This window comes from Staurois parvus, unplaced genomic scaffold (assembly GCF_062004578.1).
Source record: "Staurois parvus isolate SC_StPar_1 unplaced genomic scaffold, SC_StPar_1.0 ptg000517l, whole genome shotgun sequence".
Taxonomy (NCBI): Eukaryota; Metazoa; Chordata; class Amphibia; order Anura; family Ranidae; genus Staurois; species Staurois parvus.
In genome coordinates this window covers 970,317-993,333 of record NW_028318313.1, presented here as the reverse complement: position 1 = coordinate 993,333, position 23,017 = coordinate 970,317, and the positions used below count along the sequence as shown (strand labels likewise).

At 41.5% G+C, this 23,017-nt stretch overlaps 1 protein-coding gene across 3 annotated transcripts in view; it reads right to left on the bottom strand.

Moving 5' to 3' along the window:
• Positions 1-23,017, bottom strand: part of TEC (tec protein tyrosine kinase) — a 145,688-nt gene that overhangs the window by 23,900 nt on the left and 98,771 nt on the right. For all 3 annotated transcript variants that reach the window (XM_089690119.1, XM_089690117.1, XM_089690118.1), the window contains exons 7-13: positions 17,957-18,141; positions 15,080-15,145; positions 9,035-9,089; positions 7,534-7,613; positions 2,252-2,385; positions 1,144-1,218; positions 854-1,025 (exon numbers count right to left, since the gene is read on the bottom strand). In XM_089690119.1, coding sequence (XP_089546245.1) covers positions 854-1,025; positions 1,144-1,218; positions 2,252-2,385; positions 7,534-7,613; positions 9,035-9,089; positions 15,080-15,145; positions 17,957-18,141 — 767 coding nt within the window. The remainder of the gene's footprint in view (positions 1-853; positions 1,026-1,143; positions 1,219-2,251; positions 2,386-7,533; positions 7,614-9,034; positions 9,090-15,079; positions 15,146-17,956; positions 18,142-23,017) is intronic.

The window sequence follows — 23,017 nt, the reverse complement described above, 5'->3', positions numbered from 1 at the left end:
AACTGGAAGACTTTTGTAAGGAAGAATGGGCAAAGATACCTCAAACAAGAATTAAAAGACTCTTGGCTGGCTACAAAAAGCGTTTACAAGCTGTGATACTTGCCAAAGGGGGCAGGACAAGATATTAACTCTGCAGGGGGCCCAAACTTTTGCAGACGCCATTTTTTTGTTTTCTGTTATTTTGAAAGTGTAAATGATGGAAATAAAATCTAACTTTTGTTGACATATTATAAGAATGTCTAATCTGTAATTTGATGCCTTTAGGAGATTTTTCCATCTTTCCTTGGCTTCTTTATGCAGATTAATACACATTTTTAGCTGGGGTGCCCAAACTTTCGATCCCCACTGTATGAGTATTGCCTTTCAGTACCCATCAGTGATGTCTGTGAATGCCCACCAGTGATGCCTGTTAATACCCATCAGTGCCTATCAGTGCACATCACTGCAGCCTCATTAGCGCACATTAGTGAGGGAGAAAAATTACTCATTTACAAAATTTTATAACAGAAACTAAGAAAAAAACTTTTTCAAAATTTTCAGTTGTTTTTGGTTTGTTTATCAAAAAATAAAAAAACAGTGGTGATTAAATACCACCAAAAGAAAGCTCTATCTTTCTCAAAAAAATGCTAAAAATTTCAAATGAGTACCAGTTTGCATGACCGCGCAATTGTCATTCAAAGTGCGACAGTGCTGAAAGCTGAAAATTGGCCTGGGCAGGAAGGGGGTGAAAGTGCCCGGTAGGGAAGTGGTTAAAGTTAAAAAGGAAAGCTATATTTTAATGAAAAAAAGTTATATTTTTATATATTTTACCTCATGGGATGGTGTATGCTACAGCTCGTATAAAAGAACTTACATCATAACCTTGGCCTCTTCTATGAAATCCTCTTCAGACATGGCACCCTCACGAATGGCTTTGATGGCAACTTTATACTGGGCTCGCCACTTCCCAAGACGCACCACACCAAAAAGCCCACTTCCCAACTCCTTCATGAAGGTGAGCTCAGAAGGATTTATTTCCCATTTATCTGAAAACATGAAGACCGCATAACATTTTCCAGTAATGTTATAAATGTGAACATAAATACTAAACGAAAAAAAAATTGTAAAGAAATGTATATTCAATAAAAACGTAACGTTCCCTACCATAGCTGAATCCTGCAGTTGTAGGGGCTGTCTTATTCTTCGGACACACAGGATATCTTAACCTAGTAACTAGGCCTGGAGAACACATAATATAATTCCAATATAAAATACAAATAAAACTCAGAACATTATGTGATTTCAATAAAACAGGCATGCATTGTGGAATGAGGAATATTAATGAACACTCTATTAATATGTGATTTTACCCTATGATTTAAATGCACGTGTTTAAAAATGTGTGCTTATTTTTTTTCCTCAGAAGCCTGAAGTGCATCGCACGTGCAATCAGTGCATCGCTGAAGCAATGTCAGGCTTCTCTACACTCTCCATCCAGTTTTCTTGTCCATACCTCTGTATAGGCTTTCTGTTAGAAACCTGGAGGGAGTGTGAATGAACTACGAGGGTGCTCATCTGTGCCCAGGAGTTCATTAAGAACTATAATCTGTCTGCTGCTGTGGAAGGCGGGACTTGTAGTTTCTTCATGCACAGATTCTTCTGAATGAATGATGCGGCTGTATAAGCGGCCACATCATTTTTAAAATGTGACAGCGGGTGCAGGAAGAGGATCGCCCACCTGCTGTCACAGAGAGGGGGCGACAGGGGGGTACTGCACAGTATCATGTTACACCTTAAATACGTGTGTAACATGTACATGTGTAACATGTAACAAGTTACTAAAGGTGAACTTATTCTTTAAAATAAAATATGTTTTGATTTAAATTAAGTAGCATACATGATCAAAATATAATTTAGCATTATAAAAAAAGTCTAAATTTAAAGGACACTACTATAAGGGCAGTATAGTACAACTATGGGACAGGGATCCTGTGACTTAAAAAGACATGTATGTGGCCATCTTTGTCAAATTAAACAAATTCTTATGTCTTAAGCTGAATTCTTACAGGGGGCTGAACAAACAAAACAAACAAACAGATTCCTGCATCTATACAAGAAGAATGTGAATGGCTTCTGTCAAACACAGATTGGAATTCAACTAGTCCCTGCTGAACCAGACGATTTTCAACCCATGTGTACCCAGCTTTAGTCCTCAAGTAAAATGTGTTTCTATTGTTTTAAATGTGTTTTTAACTGTTTTAAAGCACTTTACCTGCTGCATTGTGCTTGTGATAGTCAATCATATCAGGAATAGAGTTAAAGATGTGTTTTTCTGCCAGGTAATACTGCTTAGGGAATCCTTGTGTCTCTTTAATATGATAATGACGTATTGGCGAGGAATTTTCCCTGGAAAGAAAGAGAGACTGTAATTATAATTATTACTGAGAGGCATTCAGTAGACAACACAGAAAATAGCATGAACTGAGCTTCTGTAGAGTACAAAGGACAGACAGGAATATTTCATGTAGTGCTTCCTGGGTGTGTAACCATCCCTACAAGGAGAAAGAACTTTACATGCAGTGACTTAGTCACAATACCAGGAAAAAAACATAAAGTATATTTAAAATGTACTGAAGGGTTCGCCGAGCCGAACTCAAATGCTGTAATGCACCTGAAGTCAGAAATACACAAAAATATATATTTTTTTTATATCAGTTTTAATCTTATTCCTAGCAATCTAGTATTACTAATAGTATTTTAATTATCTTTACACATGTGTTTTAATGTAAAACTTTTGAGAACTACTAAAAAGGTTTTCTGGAAGACTAGAACAAAAAAAATGTTCTCTGTACTCTATAAATTACAGATAGATGGGACTTTCCCTCCCAATGTGCTACAGTATGCTTGTTCTGAAGGTGTTCTGAAGGTGTTTACATTCCACAATAGAAGAGATGCAATACTAGAGTTCCCTGCAGTGAAAGCTAGGAGCTAATATGGCAGTCTGAGAGTCTGTAAGCATTCAGCTCAGAGGTTTTACAGTGGCCACTGATGTAAAACTGCTTTGTAGAAAGATACAGGCTCTTTTCCTTTAAATGAGTGTATTTCTACATATTTTGATTTATTATTTAAGTTTAGAGTAGTTCACGGTGTCACTTTTGCATTTTCAAATAGTTTTAAATGCCCCTTTTATGGCTTTTATTGTCATAAATGTATAGATTTGTTAACTAACCACTAGAGAGAAATCCGTACTTGCCTCATTAGAAGTAGAAGTGGTTTTTGGCTATATTTGGCTATATTTCTCTTATGTATCACAGGTGTACAGTTCATTCTGCACTCTTAGACCCGTTTCAGCCGACAGCTAGCCGATAGCTTTAGATGTCACAGAGTCTGTCCAGGTTCTGAAAAGTTCCTAACCATATGGTCAGGATCCACCCAGAAGCCTGGACTGGCAGCTGGCTCTGCCTCTCAGCTGCATAGCTGGGAGACTGAGCCAGCCGCTCCCTCCCCAGCCCATTGCTACAGTGACCACTGGCAGGGTAGAGCAGAGATCCAGTAGCTGATGGTCCTGGCTCTCTGTTCAGAGTGGTGGGGAGAACTGAGTGATCAGCGGATGACATATGCAGCTGTGGATCTGTGCTGCATCAACCTAGGTGAGTAAAATTATTTTTTCTAATATAACCCATACTTCTCTGTTAACATCCAACTTCAGAAATTTAAAAAAAAAAAATCACCCATACAGTAGCCCCCTGTACTGCAATGGTTAAATGCTTATGTCTAAGAGTGCATGAATAATGTGTAAATACTTACCTTGCTCCTTGCTCCAGCAAGGTTCCTCCAGCACTGCAACCTGATCTCTAGGCTGCGTCTGACGCACTCCAGCCTCCTCAACGTACAATACAGAGTTAATGTCCCTGTATTGTATTTGATGACGCTGAAGTTCTGCCCATATGCTGGAGCTTCGAACAGAGGAGGAGAGCATACACCCTGTACTTTAACTTGTAACCTTCCCTATTCCGTGAAAAGTGACATTGTCTTTACAAATTGCCCCCAACCCACTAATAGTCTTTTTGTCAGTGGTTCCCTACCATTTGTTTCTCTGTTGCAGCTGACACCAAAATTGCCACTGTCACCTGGTGATGCTACAGGGAGCAGTGATGTCATTCCCTTTAGGCCCGTACACACGATCAGAAAATCATAAAAAAATACTGCTTTCGAATCGATCATATTAGTACACAGCTTTTGAGAGCTGATCAGGAAAGGTCATGTGAAATTATCTGATGGGACAAACATGAAAATTTTTCTTGCACGATACCGGTCAGAGGACAGGTGGTCAGCAGGACAGAGGTCAGCAGGGCGGAGGATGGGGTCAGCAGGGCGGAGGATGGGGTTAGCAGGGCAGAGGATGAGGTTAGCAAGGCAGAGGATGGGGTCAGCAAGGCAGAGGATGGGGTCAGCAGGGCAGAGGGAGGGGTCAGCAGAGCAGGGGATGGTGTCAATAGGGCAGAGGACAGGTGTCAGCAGGGTAGAGGAAAGGGGTCAGCAGTGCAGGGGACAGGGGTCAGTAGGTCAAAGAACAGGGTTCAGCAGGGCGGACAACAGGGTTTAGCAGGGCAGAGGACAGGGGTCAGTAGGGCAGAGGGTCAGTAGAGCAGAGGACGGTGTCAATAGGGTAGGGGATGGGATCAGCAGGGCAGAGGATGGGGACAGAAGGGCAGAGGATGAGGTCAGTAGGGCAGTGTACAGAAGTCATCTCAGCAGAGGACAGGGGCTAATGTTGGCAGGGCATTCAGCAGATCTCGTCATCCCATACAGCACATAATTGAGATTGCATTCTGTTGCAGACACAGCCTCAATTTGCACAGTGTCCTGTGCCCAGACTGTGTGTGTTCAGTGAGGGGAAAGGAGGAGGAGCTCAGTGAGAAGAAACAGACACCCAGCTGAAATCTGGGTGGTCACAGCATCCCCTTGATCCAGCCATGCTGAACATCAGCTTCTATTTCGGCTGAATCCGGTGGGCGGGAATGGAGGTAGGCGGGAAAGACAGTTGGGAGGTGGGAAAGATCCAGCCTTATCCCTTATATATACTCAACTGATGCTACCAGCTAGGTTTGTTGATGTGTAGAAGGGTGTCCCAGGCTTTCTTGCTGCCGTCATAAATGTGGCTGCATGCCACACCTGTAGACCTTCCCTAAACCCTGCCCAAACCTGGTCCCTGATGTGCTTACCTCCATCGGTGACTACCTGTCACTGCCCATGTAGCAGTCCAGAGATTTGAAAGTCCTGCTCTTATTTATTTATTATTTATTTCAGGTACTTATATAGCGCCATCAATTTTACGCAGCGCTTTACACATATATATATATAGTACATTCACATCAGTCCCTAACCCTCAAGGGGTGTACAATCTAAGGCAGCAATGGGCAAACTACGGCCCGCGGGCCGTATACGGCCCGGCGGACCTCTTAATCCGGCCCGCGGAGCTAGGCTCCTCTCACAGTCCGCCCTGAAGACCGGTGTAGCGTGAAAATCTGTCTCCTATGAGGATCTGTCCCCCTCGACGTATCTGCGCATGTGCTGGAGATCGCCGATCGGCTGCTAATGCCTGAAACTGGCACATGCACAGATACGTCGAGGGGGACAGATCCTCATAGGAGATAGATTTTCATGCTACACCGGAACGGCGTGGGAACACGGCGAGAGGAACGCGCGGAGCAAAAATAAGTGAATTGACACAGGGGGGACTTGGGGACTTAATATGGGGGATGAATTAATATGGGGAATTAATTACTATATGGGGGATGAATTACTATATGGGGGATGAATTACTATGGGGGATGAATTACTATATGGGGGATGAATTACTATGGGGGATGAATTACTATATGGGGGATGAAATACTATGGGGGATGAATTACTATAGGGGGGATGAATTAATATGGGGGATGAATTAATATGGGGAATGAATTACTATGGGGGATGAATTACTATATGGGGGATGAATTACTATGGGGGATGAATTACTATAGGGGGGATGAATTACTATATGGGGGATGAATTACTATGGGGTATGAATTACTATATGGGGGATGAATTACTATGGGGGATGAATTACTATATGGGGGATGAATTACTATATGAGGGATGAATTACTATATGGGGGATGAATTACTATGGGGGATGAATTACTATAGGGGGGATGAATTACTATGGGGGATGAATTACTATATGGGGGATGAATTACTATATGGGGGATGAATTACTATATGGGGGATGAATTACTATAGGGGGGATGAATTACTATATGGGGGATGAATTACTATATGGGGGATGAATTACTATGGGGGATGAATTACTATGGGGGGATGAATTACTATAGGGGGGATGAATTAATATGGGGGATGAATTAATATGGGGAATGAATTACTATGGGGGATGAATTACTATGGGGGATGAATTACTATACGGGGGATGAATTACTATAGGGGGGATGAATTACTATATGGGGGATGAATTACTATATGAGGGATGAATTACTATGGGGGATGAATTACTATATGGGGGATGAATTACTATATGGGGGATGAATTACTATATGGGGGATGAATTACTATGGGGGATGAATTGCTATAGGGGGGATGAATTACTATAGGGGGGATGAATTCCTATGGGGGATGAATTACTATAGGGGGGATGAATTACTATGGGGGATGAATTACTATATGGGGGATGAATTACTATATGGGGGATGAATTACTATGGGGGATGAATTACTATATGGGGGATGAATTACAATGGTGGATGAATTACTATGCTTACTATGGGGGAATATTACTATACTTACTATGGATGACACATAAACATAATTCATCTACTCTTGGTCCGGCCCCCGGGTCCAATATATGAACCCATTGCGGCCCTCAAGTCAAAAAGTTTGCCCACCCCTGATCTAAGGTCTCTAACTTACATTCATACATACACATATTAGGGCCAATTTAGACAGGATCCAATTAACCTACCAGCATGTCTTTGGAGTGTGGGAGGAAACCGGAGTACTTGGAGGAAACCCACGCAGGCACAGGGAGAACATGCAAACTCCAGGCAGGTGGTGCCGTGGCTGGGATTTGAGCCAATGACCCTAGTACTGCCAGGCGGAAGTGCTAACCATTTAGCTACTGTGCTGCCCAGCTCTTCTTCCCCTTCTTTCCTTAAGGCTTCTGGAAGGTGTCCGGGACAGATCAGATCAATTTTAATTAGTCACATGCTGGCAAGTGACCACTTTGGCTATCCTAAATCGTTCTGACCCACCCTACGGGGAACCCCAAGGGAAGAAGGAGAAGAAGAGTGGGGCTTTCAAAATCCTGGCCACTGCACCAGCTGCATAGGCAGTGACAGCTAATTACCCATGGTACTGTCAGTGTAGCGGGGACCAAGGGTGTAGAAAGGGTGTAGGGTGTTAGTTCATTTTTTTGTAAAAAGGTGAACTTACGCATTAGGTTTTAGTGATCTTTTAATCATAGTAGTTATTGGGTCTCTGAATAGCAGTTACAAACCTACCCTGCATACTTTGTATAAAGTGACACGGTATACAAGCCAGCTTGGCTGGAATTCCTAAGGATGAACCCGCCTTCTTTATCCTGGAAGACAAAAAGCAGAGTGATTTTTATGACCACAGGTGATTAAGTTTCAATTACAGCATCTCCATATCCAAGAATGCAAAGTAGAAATGTTGCCCCCAATCATTGTCTGTATTTGCATGTTTTTTAACATGCAGACAGGTTCCATTCTGGTACACTTCAACAACCTGTGCCCATTAATTCTCCCAAACACCCAAAACATCTCACTGTGACCAGGTCTGACCTGGGTAGCTTAAGGTCTACTTTACAATGTCTTCTGTAGATCTTTAAGCAAGCAGTTAAAAGCACAGTTCAATTACATGTAAAGAATGTGTGAAATGTTTTACCAGGCAAAGTTATTAGTATTTATGCTCGATCAGTCATGTGATTTATATATGACTGATGAATTCATTATTTCCATCCACTTGTGTGACTCCCAATAAACCAAGCCAAGCAATTAACAGTTCAAAATAACAATAACCAAACAAAACAAACCAACTAAGTAACATAACTACTGTTGGTTATGAGAAGGGGTCTTTGGTGTCCCTTGTCCCCAGTTGCACTTCACCAGCTCGAGGACAGCTCCAAAATTTTCCAACTTCTCAAAGTCCGGAGCCCCTAATAGAACAATTGACATCAAATCCACAGGGAAGAGGGCACCAGGCCACCAGATGGGTTCCCTACTTTGCAACCATCTCACCTTTTTACAGAACCCCAAAGATCTCCTAAGCACATTAAACTGCCATGACAATCTCATTATACTCTAAATCTGTTGCCAAACAATAATTTTTCTTTCCTCGTGGACCTTCTAGAATGAACTCCCAGCAGCCTCCACAATCCTACCCATGAGGCTCCTTCCTGCCACCTAACTTTCAAACTCCAATCAGGTAAGGCCTACTACTTCTACACTGAATACTTAACTCTTGGAGACTATTCCTTACCACAGTTATGTAGACTACCTGTTAGTTTTTAATTTCCCCTGTCTTTTCTGTTGTATTACACAGGAAAACTATTCTTTTTCCTTATCAGCTATATCACATATTATATAACGAGCTTCCCCATTAGATTGTGATGTGATGTGATGATGCTGATTCTCCACTGAGCAGGCAGGAGGCATAGAGCTGACATAGAAGCTGCAAAGCTGTATTAGGAAACAGAAGTATCATCATGCTTCATACGCACTACAGCACACTGAAAATGACTACAATGGGGTTGCCAAATAAAATAAATCACATAAAAATATAATAAGTGTTTGTCTGCAGTTCCATGTTATTGCATACTTGCTTCCAAAAACAACCTTAAACTTTTACAGTTACAGTTGGAAAAATAAAATGATAGCTACTTCCTGATTTGGCAATGCATTAGCTGAGTACATTGCACAATGAAATGTCAGTTGTAGTGTTAAATATTATCTCCAGTCATCATCCTACTATAATACTTACTTCCATTTTGAGAAGCTGTTCTGCTTTACCTCTGTTCATATTCCTACTGTACCACCTGAAACAAACAAGTTGAGCTAGACATTATTACTGAACTATAGACAGATCAAATCTGCTAACTTCTGGTCTGAAAAGGGAAGTGGATAACTACTAGAAATAGCTGGCCTATGCTACTGCAGTACTCTATATGTTTTTGTAAGTAATTTGCTAGAAGACTCTCTTCATAGGCATATAATACCCAAAAAGAAAACAAAAGCTATTTTAAATAATAAATGTAATCAAAGACAGCATCAAACACTGAGCAGAAGGAGGGGTACTGTAATTTTAATAGGTATGCGCCCTTACCCCTTTCCATGAAAAATATAAAAGAAAATACTAAATATAAAATATATAGGAGTAATGCATACTTTATTTTTGTTAGACATTGACAGCTAATCAAGAATACTGTAGAAAATATACACACCTGCACCTTGTATTCGGACCATTAGTGTGATGGGGTTTTTTAAAGGATAAATTCACCTTTCACATTACATGTTAAACCCATATTCAGGGTGTAACATGTTATGAATAGACCGACCCCGCTCCCCCGCTTTGACAGCTAACAGGGGAACTTCTCTCCCCTGCTAGCTGTCAAAATTAGCAGCTGTCGGCTTGTAGTTCTCACAGGGCTGTGGTAGTTAATTGATTCTTCTGTCAGTGTATCTGCCTGCCTGTACATCCTTTTCTGACTCCAACTGTTGTATTAGTGGCTTACCATTTGCTGAGACCTCTATGCCTGGCCTGTATAGGCAGATACAATCATCACGGACAGTCAGATAGCTGAACTCACCAAATATCTTTTCACATCCATCTTTTATTGAATGCAGTAGGTTAACAGCAGACAACAAGATGTGGCAGATGATTGAAAAGACTGTATTTGCAGGTCAAAACATGGTAATGTGTTCCCTGTTGCGAGCAGATTAACATTTGGTGTGAGAATAGCAGCCATCTTTATCCCACAAAACATTGCAAGGAGAAGAAGGAAATACATCATAAAAATGGGAGGGAACACAGAAAAAGATGGTGCATAACCAAATGACCACAAGATGGCAGTATATTAACAAACTATACTGAGGTCAATAAACAATGGCTTAAAGCGGAGCTCCACCCAAAAGGGAAGTTCCACTGTAAGCCTTTGACCCCCGCTCCTCGTTAAGGATTGGCACCTATGGGGAGCGGGGGGAGGGGGTATTCGAATTTGACCGATACCCACTCCCACTTCCACTGTGACTACCTAGGAGATCGGAAGCAGAAGTTGTCCCCCCGGGTGAAGCCACAAGCTGTCACAGCCGGGTGCCCACACTAAAGATGCCGGCGCCAAGGAGACAGGACAGTCGGTCAACTCAGCCGGAGCGAGGATACCGTGGGATCAATGGACAGGTGAATGTCCATTTTTGGAAAGTCCACAGCTACAGTTTTTGTAGCTGCTGACTTTTATTTATTTTTTTTAATTCCCACTGGACCTCCACTTTAAGGAAAGTTAACTATATAAATTCTCAATTCAATTCACAGTAATATAAACATTAACCATGACTATGCATTGCGTTATATTTTTACACAAGTGTAACAGCACACATCCCATACGAGAAAGCAGATATACTGACAGGTCTGCTGGAGACCTGCATGGCACCAGCAATCTGCTGATAGTTGGTGCAATGCTTTACAAGCTCCCAAAACAAAAATAATAAATGCACATTTGTTTACCTGCAAAAAATGTGCATTTATTATTTTGTGTCAAAAGATGGACTTATCCTTTCATTTTATTTTTTCCTTTGGTACACTTAGCGCAGAAATCTTATCTTTTTCGGGGTTTAATTGCAACCTTCTCACCTCCCCCTATTATGTTATCTCTAACTAAAATGTCATAAATATATAGACAGCCCCATAGATGTTTATGGGATCTTGTGGGTCTGGAGAAGGGAACATTTCAGCTGAAGGCGCTGAAGATTTCTGCTGGCCGCCGATGTCCAATTTATGTGATGACAAACTAAGAAGTGGAGCTAAAACAACTCCCCTGTCTTGGTAAATTAAGCCTAATATATAATGTTAACATTCCACAACACACTGAAACACCAAATTATTTTAGATTCTAGCATAAGGACTGCCTTTAAACTAGCAGTCTTTGGAGAATATGCCCCTTAGTTTCTTTATATTAATGGTCATTGGGAGAAACAATGTTTTGCATTGGTGGTCAATGGAAAAATGCCTCATTTCACTTGAAATCAATATTGTGTTCCAATATTGTGGTGAGTGGAAGAAGAGACACCTTACAGTGATGTCAGAGGTTTTTAATCTGATGGTCACTGGTGTCAATGGTTACTTAGCCCTGGTTCACACCGGTGTGACTTGTCATGCGATTTGACATTTTCAAATCACATGACAAGTTGCACCCTATTGTCCACAATGGAACCATACAAATCAATGCCAATTCGAGTCATACCGATTTTGAAAGTAGTTCCCGCACTATTTTTTACAATTTCAGGTGCGACTTGCATAGACATCTGTGCCGCCATTTGAGGCTGCGGATATCAATCACCGGGTCCCGGCCAGTAACCACCCGCTGGTGCCCGGTGATTACTGACAATCGCTGACGGGAAGGAATACTGTTTTGTTTACAGTCTTCCTCCTTGTCAGCTCGGGCACACTGCTTGGGACAGCCATCTCGATCAGTGTGCTTACAGTGAAGCAAACCCCCCCCCCCCGCCGTCTAGTAAAACACTCCCTGCACATAGTTAACCCTTTGATCACCCCTCACATTAGCCCCTTCCTGGCCAGTGCCATTAGTACAGTGTCAGTGCTGTTTTTGAGCACTGATCACTGTATCGGTGTCACTGGGGATGTCAGTGACACCAAGTTAGTCCCCCCCCAGTGTCAAAATGTCCGCCATATCCCGCAGTCCCACTAAAAGTCACTGATCACCGCCATTACTGGTAGAAAAAAAAAATCCCAGTATCTATACCGCCATTTGTAAACGCTATAACTTTCACTTAAACCAATTAATTTACACGTATTGGGATTTTTTTTTAGCAAAGACATGTAGCAGAATACATTTTGGCCTAAATTTTTGACGAAATTCGATTTTTTACATTTTTTTACTGGACATGTTTAATAGCAAAAAGTCCAAAATATAGTTTTTTTCTCAAAATTGTCAGTCTTTTTTTGCTTATAGCGTAGAAAATAAAAAACCGCACAGGCGATCAAATACCACCGAAAGAAAACTCAATAGTGGAAAAAAAGGACGTAAATTTAATTTGGTGCAGTGTTGCACAACTGCGCAATTGTCAGTCAAAGTAACGCAGCACCATAATGCAAAAAAATGGCCTGGTCAGGAAGGGGGGGTAAATCCTCAGGAGGGCAAGTGGTTAAAGAAATACACAGGATAAAACAAAGGAAAAAAAAGAGACAATTACGTGAAAGCTTGTCTAAAGAAAAAAGTTTTTAGATTTGATTTGAATGAGAACATGACTCTCTGATGTTCTTTGGAAGTGAATTTTAGAGTTTTTTGGCATAGAAGGAGAAGGCTCTGTCTCCCATTGAGTGTAGGTGAGAAGGGCAGACACACAGAAGTACAGACAGATAACCAGGCGCCAAGCCATGAACAGCCTTATTGGTGACCAGAGGATCTTAAAGTCTATGCGAATCTTGATGGGTAGCCGGTGCAAGGACTCCAGGAAAGGGGTAATATGGTCACTTGTACCAGACCTCGTGAGGATTCTGGCTGCAAAATTTTGTTCATATTGTAGTTGATTAATAGTAGTTTTAAGTACACCAGCAAGTAGAGCATTGCAGTAGTCTAGTCAGGAGAACACAAATGTATCGTTCAGCTTTTCATCTAAAGTGTATGATAGCATAGAACGCAGCGAAGCAATGTTTCCCAAGTGGAAAAAAGATGTTTGGACAACATTTTGTACATGAGGATCGAAGGTTAAACTAGCATCAAATATCATTCCTAGATTTTTCACTGTAGACTGAAGCCCAAGTACAGAGTCAACTATAGATAAGATGTCAGGACGGACTTATATAACTGATATGGGGTGCCAATAAACATGACTTCAGTCTTGTCAAAGTTTAATTGAAGGAAATTGTGGGCCATCCAAGTTTTTATATCACAAATACATTGGATAGGAGAAAAGCAGCCCAAGTAGAATCCAGTTTTGTGTGGATGTATATCTGAGTGTCATCAGCATACAAGTGATAATTGAGCCCATGTGATCTAAGCAGTTGGCCAAGTGGAAACGTAAATGCTAAAAAGTAAGGGACCCAGGATTACACCCTGAGGAACACCGAATTTGACTGGACTGATTTCAGACTGGAATCCGCCAAGAGAAACAAAGTGACAGCAATCAGTAAGATATGAATTAATTCATTTCAAAGCCAATTTTGAGACACCATATTTGGTTTCAAGGTGAGAAAGTAAGAGATTGTGGTATACAGTATCAAAGGCAAAACTAAGATCCAGTAGAATAAGTATATTTAGGGAGCTGGAATCAGAAGCTAACTGAAGGTTGTTAGTGACTTTGGCCAAGGCGTTTTCTATGCTGTGCATTTGCCAAAAACCAGATTGGAGGGGTTCAAAAGATTATTTAAAGTCAGGGGGTTATGTAACGGAGAAATCACAGCCCACTCAAGGATTTTGGCAAGGAAGGGTAAGTAAGATATTGGGCAAAAGTTGTTTAAAATGTCCAGAGCCATATTGAGTTTTTTTGGTACCGGGGTGATAGGGGCAGTTTTGAGGATTGTTGGTAGAAAACTGGTGCTTACGGTGTCATTTATGATATTGAGAACAATGGGGTATGGAGAAATGAAACAGGATTTCAATAAATGGATGGGAGTAAGATCAAGTATGTAGGTGGAAAATGTAATTTTAGAGACCAATTTAATCAGAGATGCAGAGTCAAGTAGAGAGAAGTGGGAGATAGGAGAACCAGTAAAACTGGGTGGGTCAGGAAGCGATGTGGAAGATAAGTATGGTGTGAAAAGAGTTTGATGCCTTATTTTGTAAATTTTTGAGGAGAAACATCTAAGAATGTATTATAGAGCTGTGTTGATCCTGTGGAGGGACAGCAAGGTTTTATCTATCAATGGTGCAGAAGAGTTGTCTAGGGTTGCTAAGATTTTTTCAATGGCATGGGAGAACTGGTTTGATCTAGCAGTCTTATAGACAATCCTATTGACCCGCATAGACACACACGACCCTTCCAAACCTGAAGGATCATTTGTGGTGAGTGGAAGAAGAGACACCTTACAGTGGTGATCAGTGGTTATTGAAGCTGATGGTCACTGGTGTCAATGGTTACTTAAGTTAAGGTGTCACCACTTGCTCTTTCATGGGATGTGCCTCTAGCTCCTCTGTGTACCTTTTCCAGCTCCCAGCCTTCCTGCACCTATGTGAGCACATGTAAGTTTCAGCCTGACATTTGTTACTAGCACCTGTGCACTCCTAGTCTATAGCCTGCTTCATTGTCTCACTTTGTGTTCCACGTCTGCCTCTTGGTTTGTGTCCCTGTGCTCTTCTGTTCTGCTTTTAGTGATTCCTGTGTGTCTCTGTGCACTACTCAGCACTCCTAGTGATCATGTGTGTCGTAGTATACTACTACCTGTATGCGCGTGATAGCATACAGGCTGCACAGAGGGTCAAAGATTCCAAACCATACGTGACAAGACCACTCTCTAACCTCAGCATTTAATTGCTGAGCTAGAAAGATCAAGCTTAGCAGTGAAGTGAAGGCAGTAAAGAGGGAAGGCAGAGGCAAATATTTACAAAATGCAACATAATGGACTGTACTTCCATTGGATGGAATTGGGTAAAAGTGGTAACAGGTTGTGTTTTCTGGTCTAACAGTTGCATTTTAAAACAAATATCCTGGTTTTCCAAGAGAGTGATGTTCTGCTTTTTTCCTGTGTAAATATCTGGCTTGCATTAGCTAAAGTGCAGTAACTTTATGGCAATGCTGTAAAACCGCACATCATGTGATTGAGACACTTTAGAACATAAAATTAACAACTTACTCATATTGATCTAGATTGTCTAGTTTCTTTTCTGTCACATAGTTGCTGGGAATGTAGCCTTCCTGTCTAAAATGAGAAAAACAAGCAGTTACTGGAAAAAAGCATTAGCATTTGCATACTTTCCAAGTCACATAGGCGCACATGAGGTGAAATCCTTATAATTTTGGTTTGGTTTGAGGTTGTGGCATAATTTAATGTTTCAGTGCAATAGGGAAACGTTTTCAGATTTTAAAATGAGACACAGTGAGGGCATCATGTGTATAAGCATGTCTTTAAAGTTCTGCCTGGTAAGCCAAGGTGAGAAGATTTAAATATCCTCTATGCAAGAAAATGGTGAAGTACAAAAATGTCAAAACAAGGCCCACATGCAGGATTTTCACACAAGGGCTTACTATTTTTAAATTAGAACTATATTTAACTTTGCAACATGTGTCTGTGTTAACAGTACTGCTTGGATGTATAATAGAAGGGTTAAAATACATGTTTCCAGGAAAAAGTTACCACCCCAAGTCTAGATAAATATAAAATATCACCATTTTATCCACTTATATCCCTAATAATAGCTAAGTTTGAGTATGGTTTTGTCAGCATAGTTTCATTTTTTCTCTGGGTAATAATGCATGAATCAGAGTTTAATTTTGCCACTGTGTGATTTTGCCACCACTAGTGATTTCTCCCCCCTCTTTCCTGTTTGTCTGACCCCCTGGTGTCCCCACACTCCCCACCTTACCACCCCCCCCCCCCCCCATGCCCAATATAATTCTGTCATGCTAAACTCAATCCCATCCACCTCCATGCTCCAGTAGGACAATTGCTATACTCAGTGATGTGCGAGGAGGAGAGGCTGCAACACTTCTGCTGAAGAGACTGAGGACATCAGAGAACACTTCACATCTCTCAGCTATACTTCTGTCTGTCCCTGGATCCCCACATTACTGTCTTTGCTCCCTTCAAACCAAAGTTCTTGCAGAATGCGGAGCAGTCTATGCCTCCAGAGCACACATTCCACACATCCTTCCCCTTTCTCTATACTAGCCCAGCCATTGTCTTGTGGCTCAGTGGCTGCCTTTGTGATCAGCTGGCAAGATAGATGGCCACAGGGATGGTGGGACAGCTTTCCACCATGTGCTGCTGTCTCCTTCCCAGCCCACCAATGTTTGTGTAGAAGGGGAGTAGATCCAATGGGTCTTTCCACCGCCTACCTTAGAAGTTTGATGCCGCTGATGTGGGGAAGCCTCAGATGCAGAATGCAAAAAAAGCTGAAATCTGTGAAGAACAGGCGTGTAAGGGCCTCTCTGACTTGATGCAACCATATCCTTCACAGCCCTCTCCTACACATACTGCCTGCTGTCATACCCTCTGCACACCTCGTTTGTACATACTGCCCAGTGCTGTACCCTCCGTTATTTTCTCCTGTACATACTGTCCACATTCATACTGTTCTCACTCCTTTCCTATCCAATATTGGGAGCTTGTTAGCTAGAATATAAAGCGGATGATCACCTGATTATTTCTTCAGTGTCCAGTCGATAAGTAGGGGAAGTGTAAGTAATTTTTCTGAACTAAAGTAGACCTGGCTATTCCCTCTGCCAGATTTTTTTAAGACCACAATACCAGTTGTATAAAACAACTGTTTTGTCAAGTACACAACTTAAATACAAGTTTTTTAACTATTTGTATTTTGTTGTTTACCTTGGAGTTCAGATTTGATTATACATTTACTGCAAGGACTTCTATTACTAATTATTACTTTAAAAACTGTTCAACATACGACACAAGCAGTGCTATTGAAATGTAATCTCTTTCTTAAAAATACCTTAACAAGGCTATAGCTAGCTTGGACTACTCTACCCAACCCAGCGACAGGTCCAATCATATTTAGCAGATCGAAATTGTCAATATAAATGCTAAACTTCCAGATTATGCAATCGGTAAGGGAATTTGTCATAAGTTAAAGGAAAGCATGCATATTTTTGGGTAAACAGATCAAATCCTTCCACTAAAGAGAACTAGGCAAATTTTCTAATATGGGTGTTTTTGGGGAAAATATGATGATATATGGATTAATGTACATATTAAAATGTATTTATCAAGTGCAGCTTCTACAGTAAATTTGTCAAAAAGTGATTAGATTACTGTGGTCACTTACCAGTATATAGGAAATGTTCATTTTTATTTACCGGTATATAAACTACCTTTAAATAAACAACATTCTTATGTAATTAATCAAGGAGATGGGGCTATTATCTCTGCAAATATCAGTTTGGCCAATATATTATCTGAACCTATACTTGCCCTTTCAAAATCAGGGTTTGTGGGGCAGCGGTTGAAACAACTTTGTACTTTGTACTTCACTGGTGCATATAGTCAAGAATATCATCTCCTAAGTTCAATGGAAATGTTTATGGCCTGAATTAGAGAAAGTGTCACCAAAGCACAACGTATATTTTCTACAATTTTATTCTGCCATATCTCCATGCCTTGGAACTGCAGTGCTACATCCAGAATCATGACTATTTCAGTGGGAGAGAAAGTGCACCATCTACTGAGATCAAGATTCTATATAGTTATAATGACACACATCAATGTTCACTACCTCTGCACAGTCTTTGCTGGTGGACTGTACAGCCTATTCATGGCTCTGTACACATACCAAATATCTTGTTGCCTCCAACAAAACAATCTGATTTTAATTGTCATTTTAGTGATAGAAACAGGGCAGACAGTATGCAAAGACTTTATTATTCACTTGTGCCAAAACAGAATGAAATCCAGATAAGCTCCTGTCAAATATGTCTTGACTGCATTACTACTGGCCACGTTCTTGCATTATAGTATGAATCAGCTACTGAAATGATATTTGGCCATTTCCCTTACCCATACTTATTTCTTGCCTTCCACCAGTGCACATCCTTCTTTTCAAGAACCACATATTCCTCCCCTATGGTCAGTCTAAGGTCATGGGGCTCCACGGGATGAAAGTCAAACATTGCAATTGCTATATCCTCTTCCTTTTTATCCACCTGATCCTGTGCTGGAGGCAAAGGAGGTGGAGGCCTTTTCTAAAAAGAAAGAAAAGCATCAGGAAACTTAATGCATATTACTGGTATTAGCTGCATGACCTCAATACACAATTTTTAGAAAAATATAAACCCTTTCTATTAAAATACTTTTATGAACTGCCCATACATGTATGTCTACCCCCTCTACTTCTAATCAGGAAATCACAGCATAGACATTCTGAACCATGTAAAAAATAAATTGACACAATACACCAGGAGCTATTCTACACTATTTATTTTGCATCAAGCTAGTGTACTACAAAGTATGGAAGGAGACGCAAATGTTTGGCCTTGAACAAACACGTTGAAAGGAGGCTCTCAGAATGTGTTCCAAAATGTGGCTTTCCCTGCCACAACACATGCTCCACAAAGGTATACTGAGACCTGCATATGAGGATAAGGATATTTGTATTTATTTTATATATATAATTTTATCAGCCTGCAGGTTGGTATTTCCTAATTGCTTAGACATGGTTTCACCTTAGAGGTAACCTGTATTCATGAATTTTTCATAGTGAACTTTGAAATACTCAAGTCTTTGACAGGTTTACTTTAAATGTATCTGACCTGGTACAGGTGTGCAGAGAGTAAAGTCAGAAATGTTTTCCATGATTATTCCAGGTCACTGACTCAGAGAACTTTAAAGTTATTAGCATAACTTCATCCCTTTTGTCAGAATCTCAGGCACTGTGAGCGGAGAAATGGGCAGATTCTGTGCAGGGAGGGAGCACTCCTAACATCATTTTGGCTGGCTGGCAGCATCTCTGTAGATGCTGCTTAGTGCACCATACCCCTCCTGCATGCACAAACTTCCCACCCCACCATCTCACATGTACACTACCCTCTATTCCCACCACAACCCTGCTCCCAACACCAGTGTCAGGGAGCGAGGAGCCAGACACACAAGGAGGTGCAATGAAAGGTAGGTTTATTATACAAAAACAAGACAGAGTCTATGCAAGTCCAACAGCAACAGCGGATGACTTGGTAGAACAGTAGCCAGGAAGGATGGTCGCCAGAGCCAGGGTCAGAAGCCAGGAAGGATGATCGCCAGAGCCAGGGTCAGAAGCCAGGAAGGATGGTCGCCAGAGCCGGTGTCAGAAGCCAGGAAGGATGGTCGCCAGAGACGGGGTCAGAAGACAGGAAGGAGTCTTGCCAAAGCCGAGTCGGTATCCAGGAGAGCAATGAGAAACTAAACAGGAGCTTGATGTTGTGCAACAGACAGGACACAAATGCAATGGACAGTTACAAACAGCAGACTTATATGTGATAAGCCGCCACCTCCTGGGGGAGGAGCCGCAGGGGGCAGAAAGCATAAAGGATCCCACAATGCTTTGCAGACACCTAAGATGGATGCCAGCACATGGAGCAGCACAAGCCCTGAGGAAAGGTAGGACCTTGACATTACCTCCTCCTCAAGGGCCCCTCCCCCTCTGCGGCTCAACATAAGGCTTCTGGGGAAAGCGAACGCAAAAAGCGCAGAGGAGGGCAGGAGCATGAACATCCGCAGAAGGAAACCAGGAGTCCAGGATGCGGCTCACCTCATACTCCTCATGACCGACAACTCGGATAGGACAAGGCCGAGGCAGAGAGGCAGTAAAGCGATTACAGACTTATATGTGATAAGCTGCTACCTCCTGGGGGAGGAGCCGCAGGGGGTAGAAAGCATAAAGGATCCCACAATGCTTTGCAGACACCTAAAATGGATGCCAGCACATGGAGCAGCACAAGTCCTGAGGAAAGGTAGGACCTTGACAACCATCTAATCTACATTATCCACCCCATACCCCACTCTCATCAGGATACCTTCACGCCCCCTGTTTTATCACCATGACTGCAGCCCTCTTCATCTATTCCTGCTCAATCCACCCTTTGTTCTCTACTGCGCCTTTATTTCTCCCCTCACCATTGCACCTCTACTGTAGGCATTTCTCCTCTCATGCCTGCTCAAAGCCCCCCCAACACTGGACCTCTATGTCCCCTTTCTCATTACCACAGCTGTGCACCCTCCATTACCATTGTACCTGTATCCCCTCTTTCACCAAGCCTGTGTATGCTTCTCTCAATTTACATGTAATGCCTTGAATCTAATTTTGGTCCTCTACTCCCAACACCACACCTGCAACCCACCACATTTTCATTGCTTTTCTATTAAAATGGACACTTTTTTTACCTTTGTAGACACTGTTTTTTCTGATTGGAAAACATTTCCTAGGATAGCCTATTTATACTCCTTTGACTAATTTTTGCACTATGTGGTTTATTTATCCCTGGGCGAATGAGCACATTTGATATGTGAGTTGCATGTTTAATGCTTGTTTGGAGGCACAGACAGACAGTCCTACTAAGGGCATTGGAGTATTCATTAACCTTGCCTCATTATTACTACAGTTCTCATGACTGCACTTTTCCTTTTGTTTGTCATGCTTCTTCTAACTGCAAGACTCAGTTGGCTTTTACAGCAGTACAATCAAAGAATGGACACCTCATCCCTTAACCACTTGCCTACCAGGCTCTTTTACCCCCTTTCAGCTTTCAGTATTATCGCACTTTGAATGCCAATTCCGCGGTCATGCAACATTGTACCCATATGAAATTTTTTATCATTTTTTTCACACACAGAGCTTTCTTTTGGTGGTATTTAACCATTTCAATACCGTGCAATTTTACACCTTCCTGCCATTTTTCAGGTTTCAGCGCTCTCACACTTTGAATGACAATTGCGCGGTCATACAACACTGTACCCAAACTAAAATTTTATCATTTTCTTCACACAACTAGAGCTTTCTTTTGGTGGTATTTAATCACCGCTGGGGTTTTTATTTTTTGCTAAATTACCAAAAAAAGACCAAAAATTTTGAAAAAAAAACACATTTTTCTTTGTTTCTGTTATAAAAGTTTACAAATAAATAATTGTTCTTCATAAATTTAGGCCGAGATGTATTCTGCTACATGTCTTTGGTGAAAATAACACAAATTAGGATGTATTATTTAGTTTGAAGGAAAGTTATAGAAAATTGATCAATCCTGAAGTACTGACAGCCAATCTAATTTCCTGAGGTCCAAGAATGTCAGAATAGTACAGATATCCCCAAATGACCCCTGTCAGTAGACAGTCTGACGTACTTCATAAGAGGCATGGCGAGTTTTTTGAAGTTGTATTTTTTTGTCATAATTTTTCGGAAAATGAAAAAATTAAAAAAAATATTTTCACTATTTTTTTTTTTACATACTGTCACCAGTGCAGTACAGCGTCATCATATAACTGGCATGGCGGTGAACAGGGACATTGACTGGTGACAGTATGAAAAAAAAAAAATATATATATTTTTTTTATTATTATTATTTTTAATTTTTTATTACTTTTTTTTATTTTTTTTACTATGACCAAAGTAGTACAATGTTACCATAGTAACATTGTACTACTTTGGGGAAGTGATCAGTATTTATTTATTTTATTTTTTTACACAATTTGCTTATAGCAAAGAATTACTTTGCTATAAGCAAGTATTTACCTGAATGAAATCGATTCATTCAGCCTTTTTTTTTTTTTTTTGTGCTTAGCTGTGATTTGGTCACAGCTAATCACATGACATGTGCATGTGATTAGCTGTGACCATTCACAGCTAGGCACTAGTATACAATGGATGGCATGAATGAAGCCATCCATTGTATACAACTGTCATGTGACCTGCTGTGATTGGTCACAGCAGGTCACATGGTACCAGCAACGGGAGCCGGTACTCGGACCTGTCATCGGCCGTGTCCGAGGTACACGGCCGGTGACAGATCGCGCTGCTGTGCCGCTCTGCATTAGCGCAAACTGCGCATGTGCGGGAGCACGCCAAATGGCGTGCACCCGGAATGCAGCAACACTTTTGAAGCCGCCAAACGGCCATTGGCCGGGCGGCTAATGGTTAATCACCACTGGGTGTTTTATTTTTTGCTCTATAAACAAAAAAAGAGCAACAATTTGTAAAATTTTATAATAGAAACAAAGACTTATTTTTTTCAAACAGGTAATTTTTCTCCTTCACTGATGTGCGTTGATGAGGCTGCACTGATAGACAGCACTGATGGGCACTGATGAGGTGGCACGGATAGGCAGCACTGATAAGCTACACTGCTGAGGTGGCACTGATGAGGCGGCACTGGTGGGCATTGAGGAGGCACTGATGATGCTGCACTGATATGCAGAAATGATGGGCACTGACAGGCTGCACTGATGGGCACTGATAGGCAGCACTGATGGGTGGCACTGGCTGACAGCACTGACTGGCGGCACTGATGGACGCAACTGCTGGGTGGCACTGCTGGTGCCCTGATGATTGGGGCAGATGTTCTCTGTGTCATTTGCCGGTTATCAGCAGTACTTTCCTCACGTTGTGACAGCGTAAGGAAAGTGCTGCCGATAACTGACAACTGTATTTACATTGTGATCTGCTGTGTCATTGGTCACTTGGTAAAAAGCTGCTGTGATTGGCCTTTTACCTCATGTGATGAGCTGTGTCCGTAGGATGCTTGCCGATGGGAGGTGCGTGGGAGGCGTGTTCTGGGAAGACATCATATGATGCCCTCCAAGAACTGGACAACCGTGCTGTAGCTATCATTCGGTTATAGCACTGTTGGCAAGTGGTTGAAGGATAAGTTCACCTTTTAGAAAAAAATAATAAAGGCACATTTGTTGCAGGTAAAAAAATGTGCATTTATTATTTTTGTCTGCAGGAGCCTGTAAAACATTGCACTAGCGATCAGCAGCTCGGGATGTACGATCAAGCAGATATACTGACAGGAAGAATGAATGAACTACCACAGTGCTTCACAACGCCGTGGTAGTTCATTGAGGACTACATGCTGACAGCCACTAGCTGTCAAA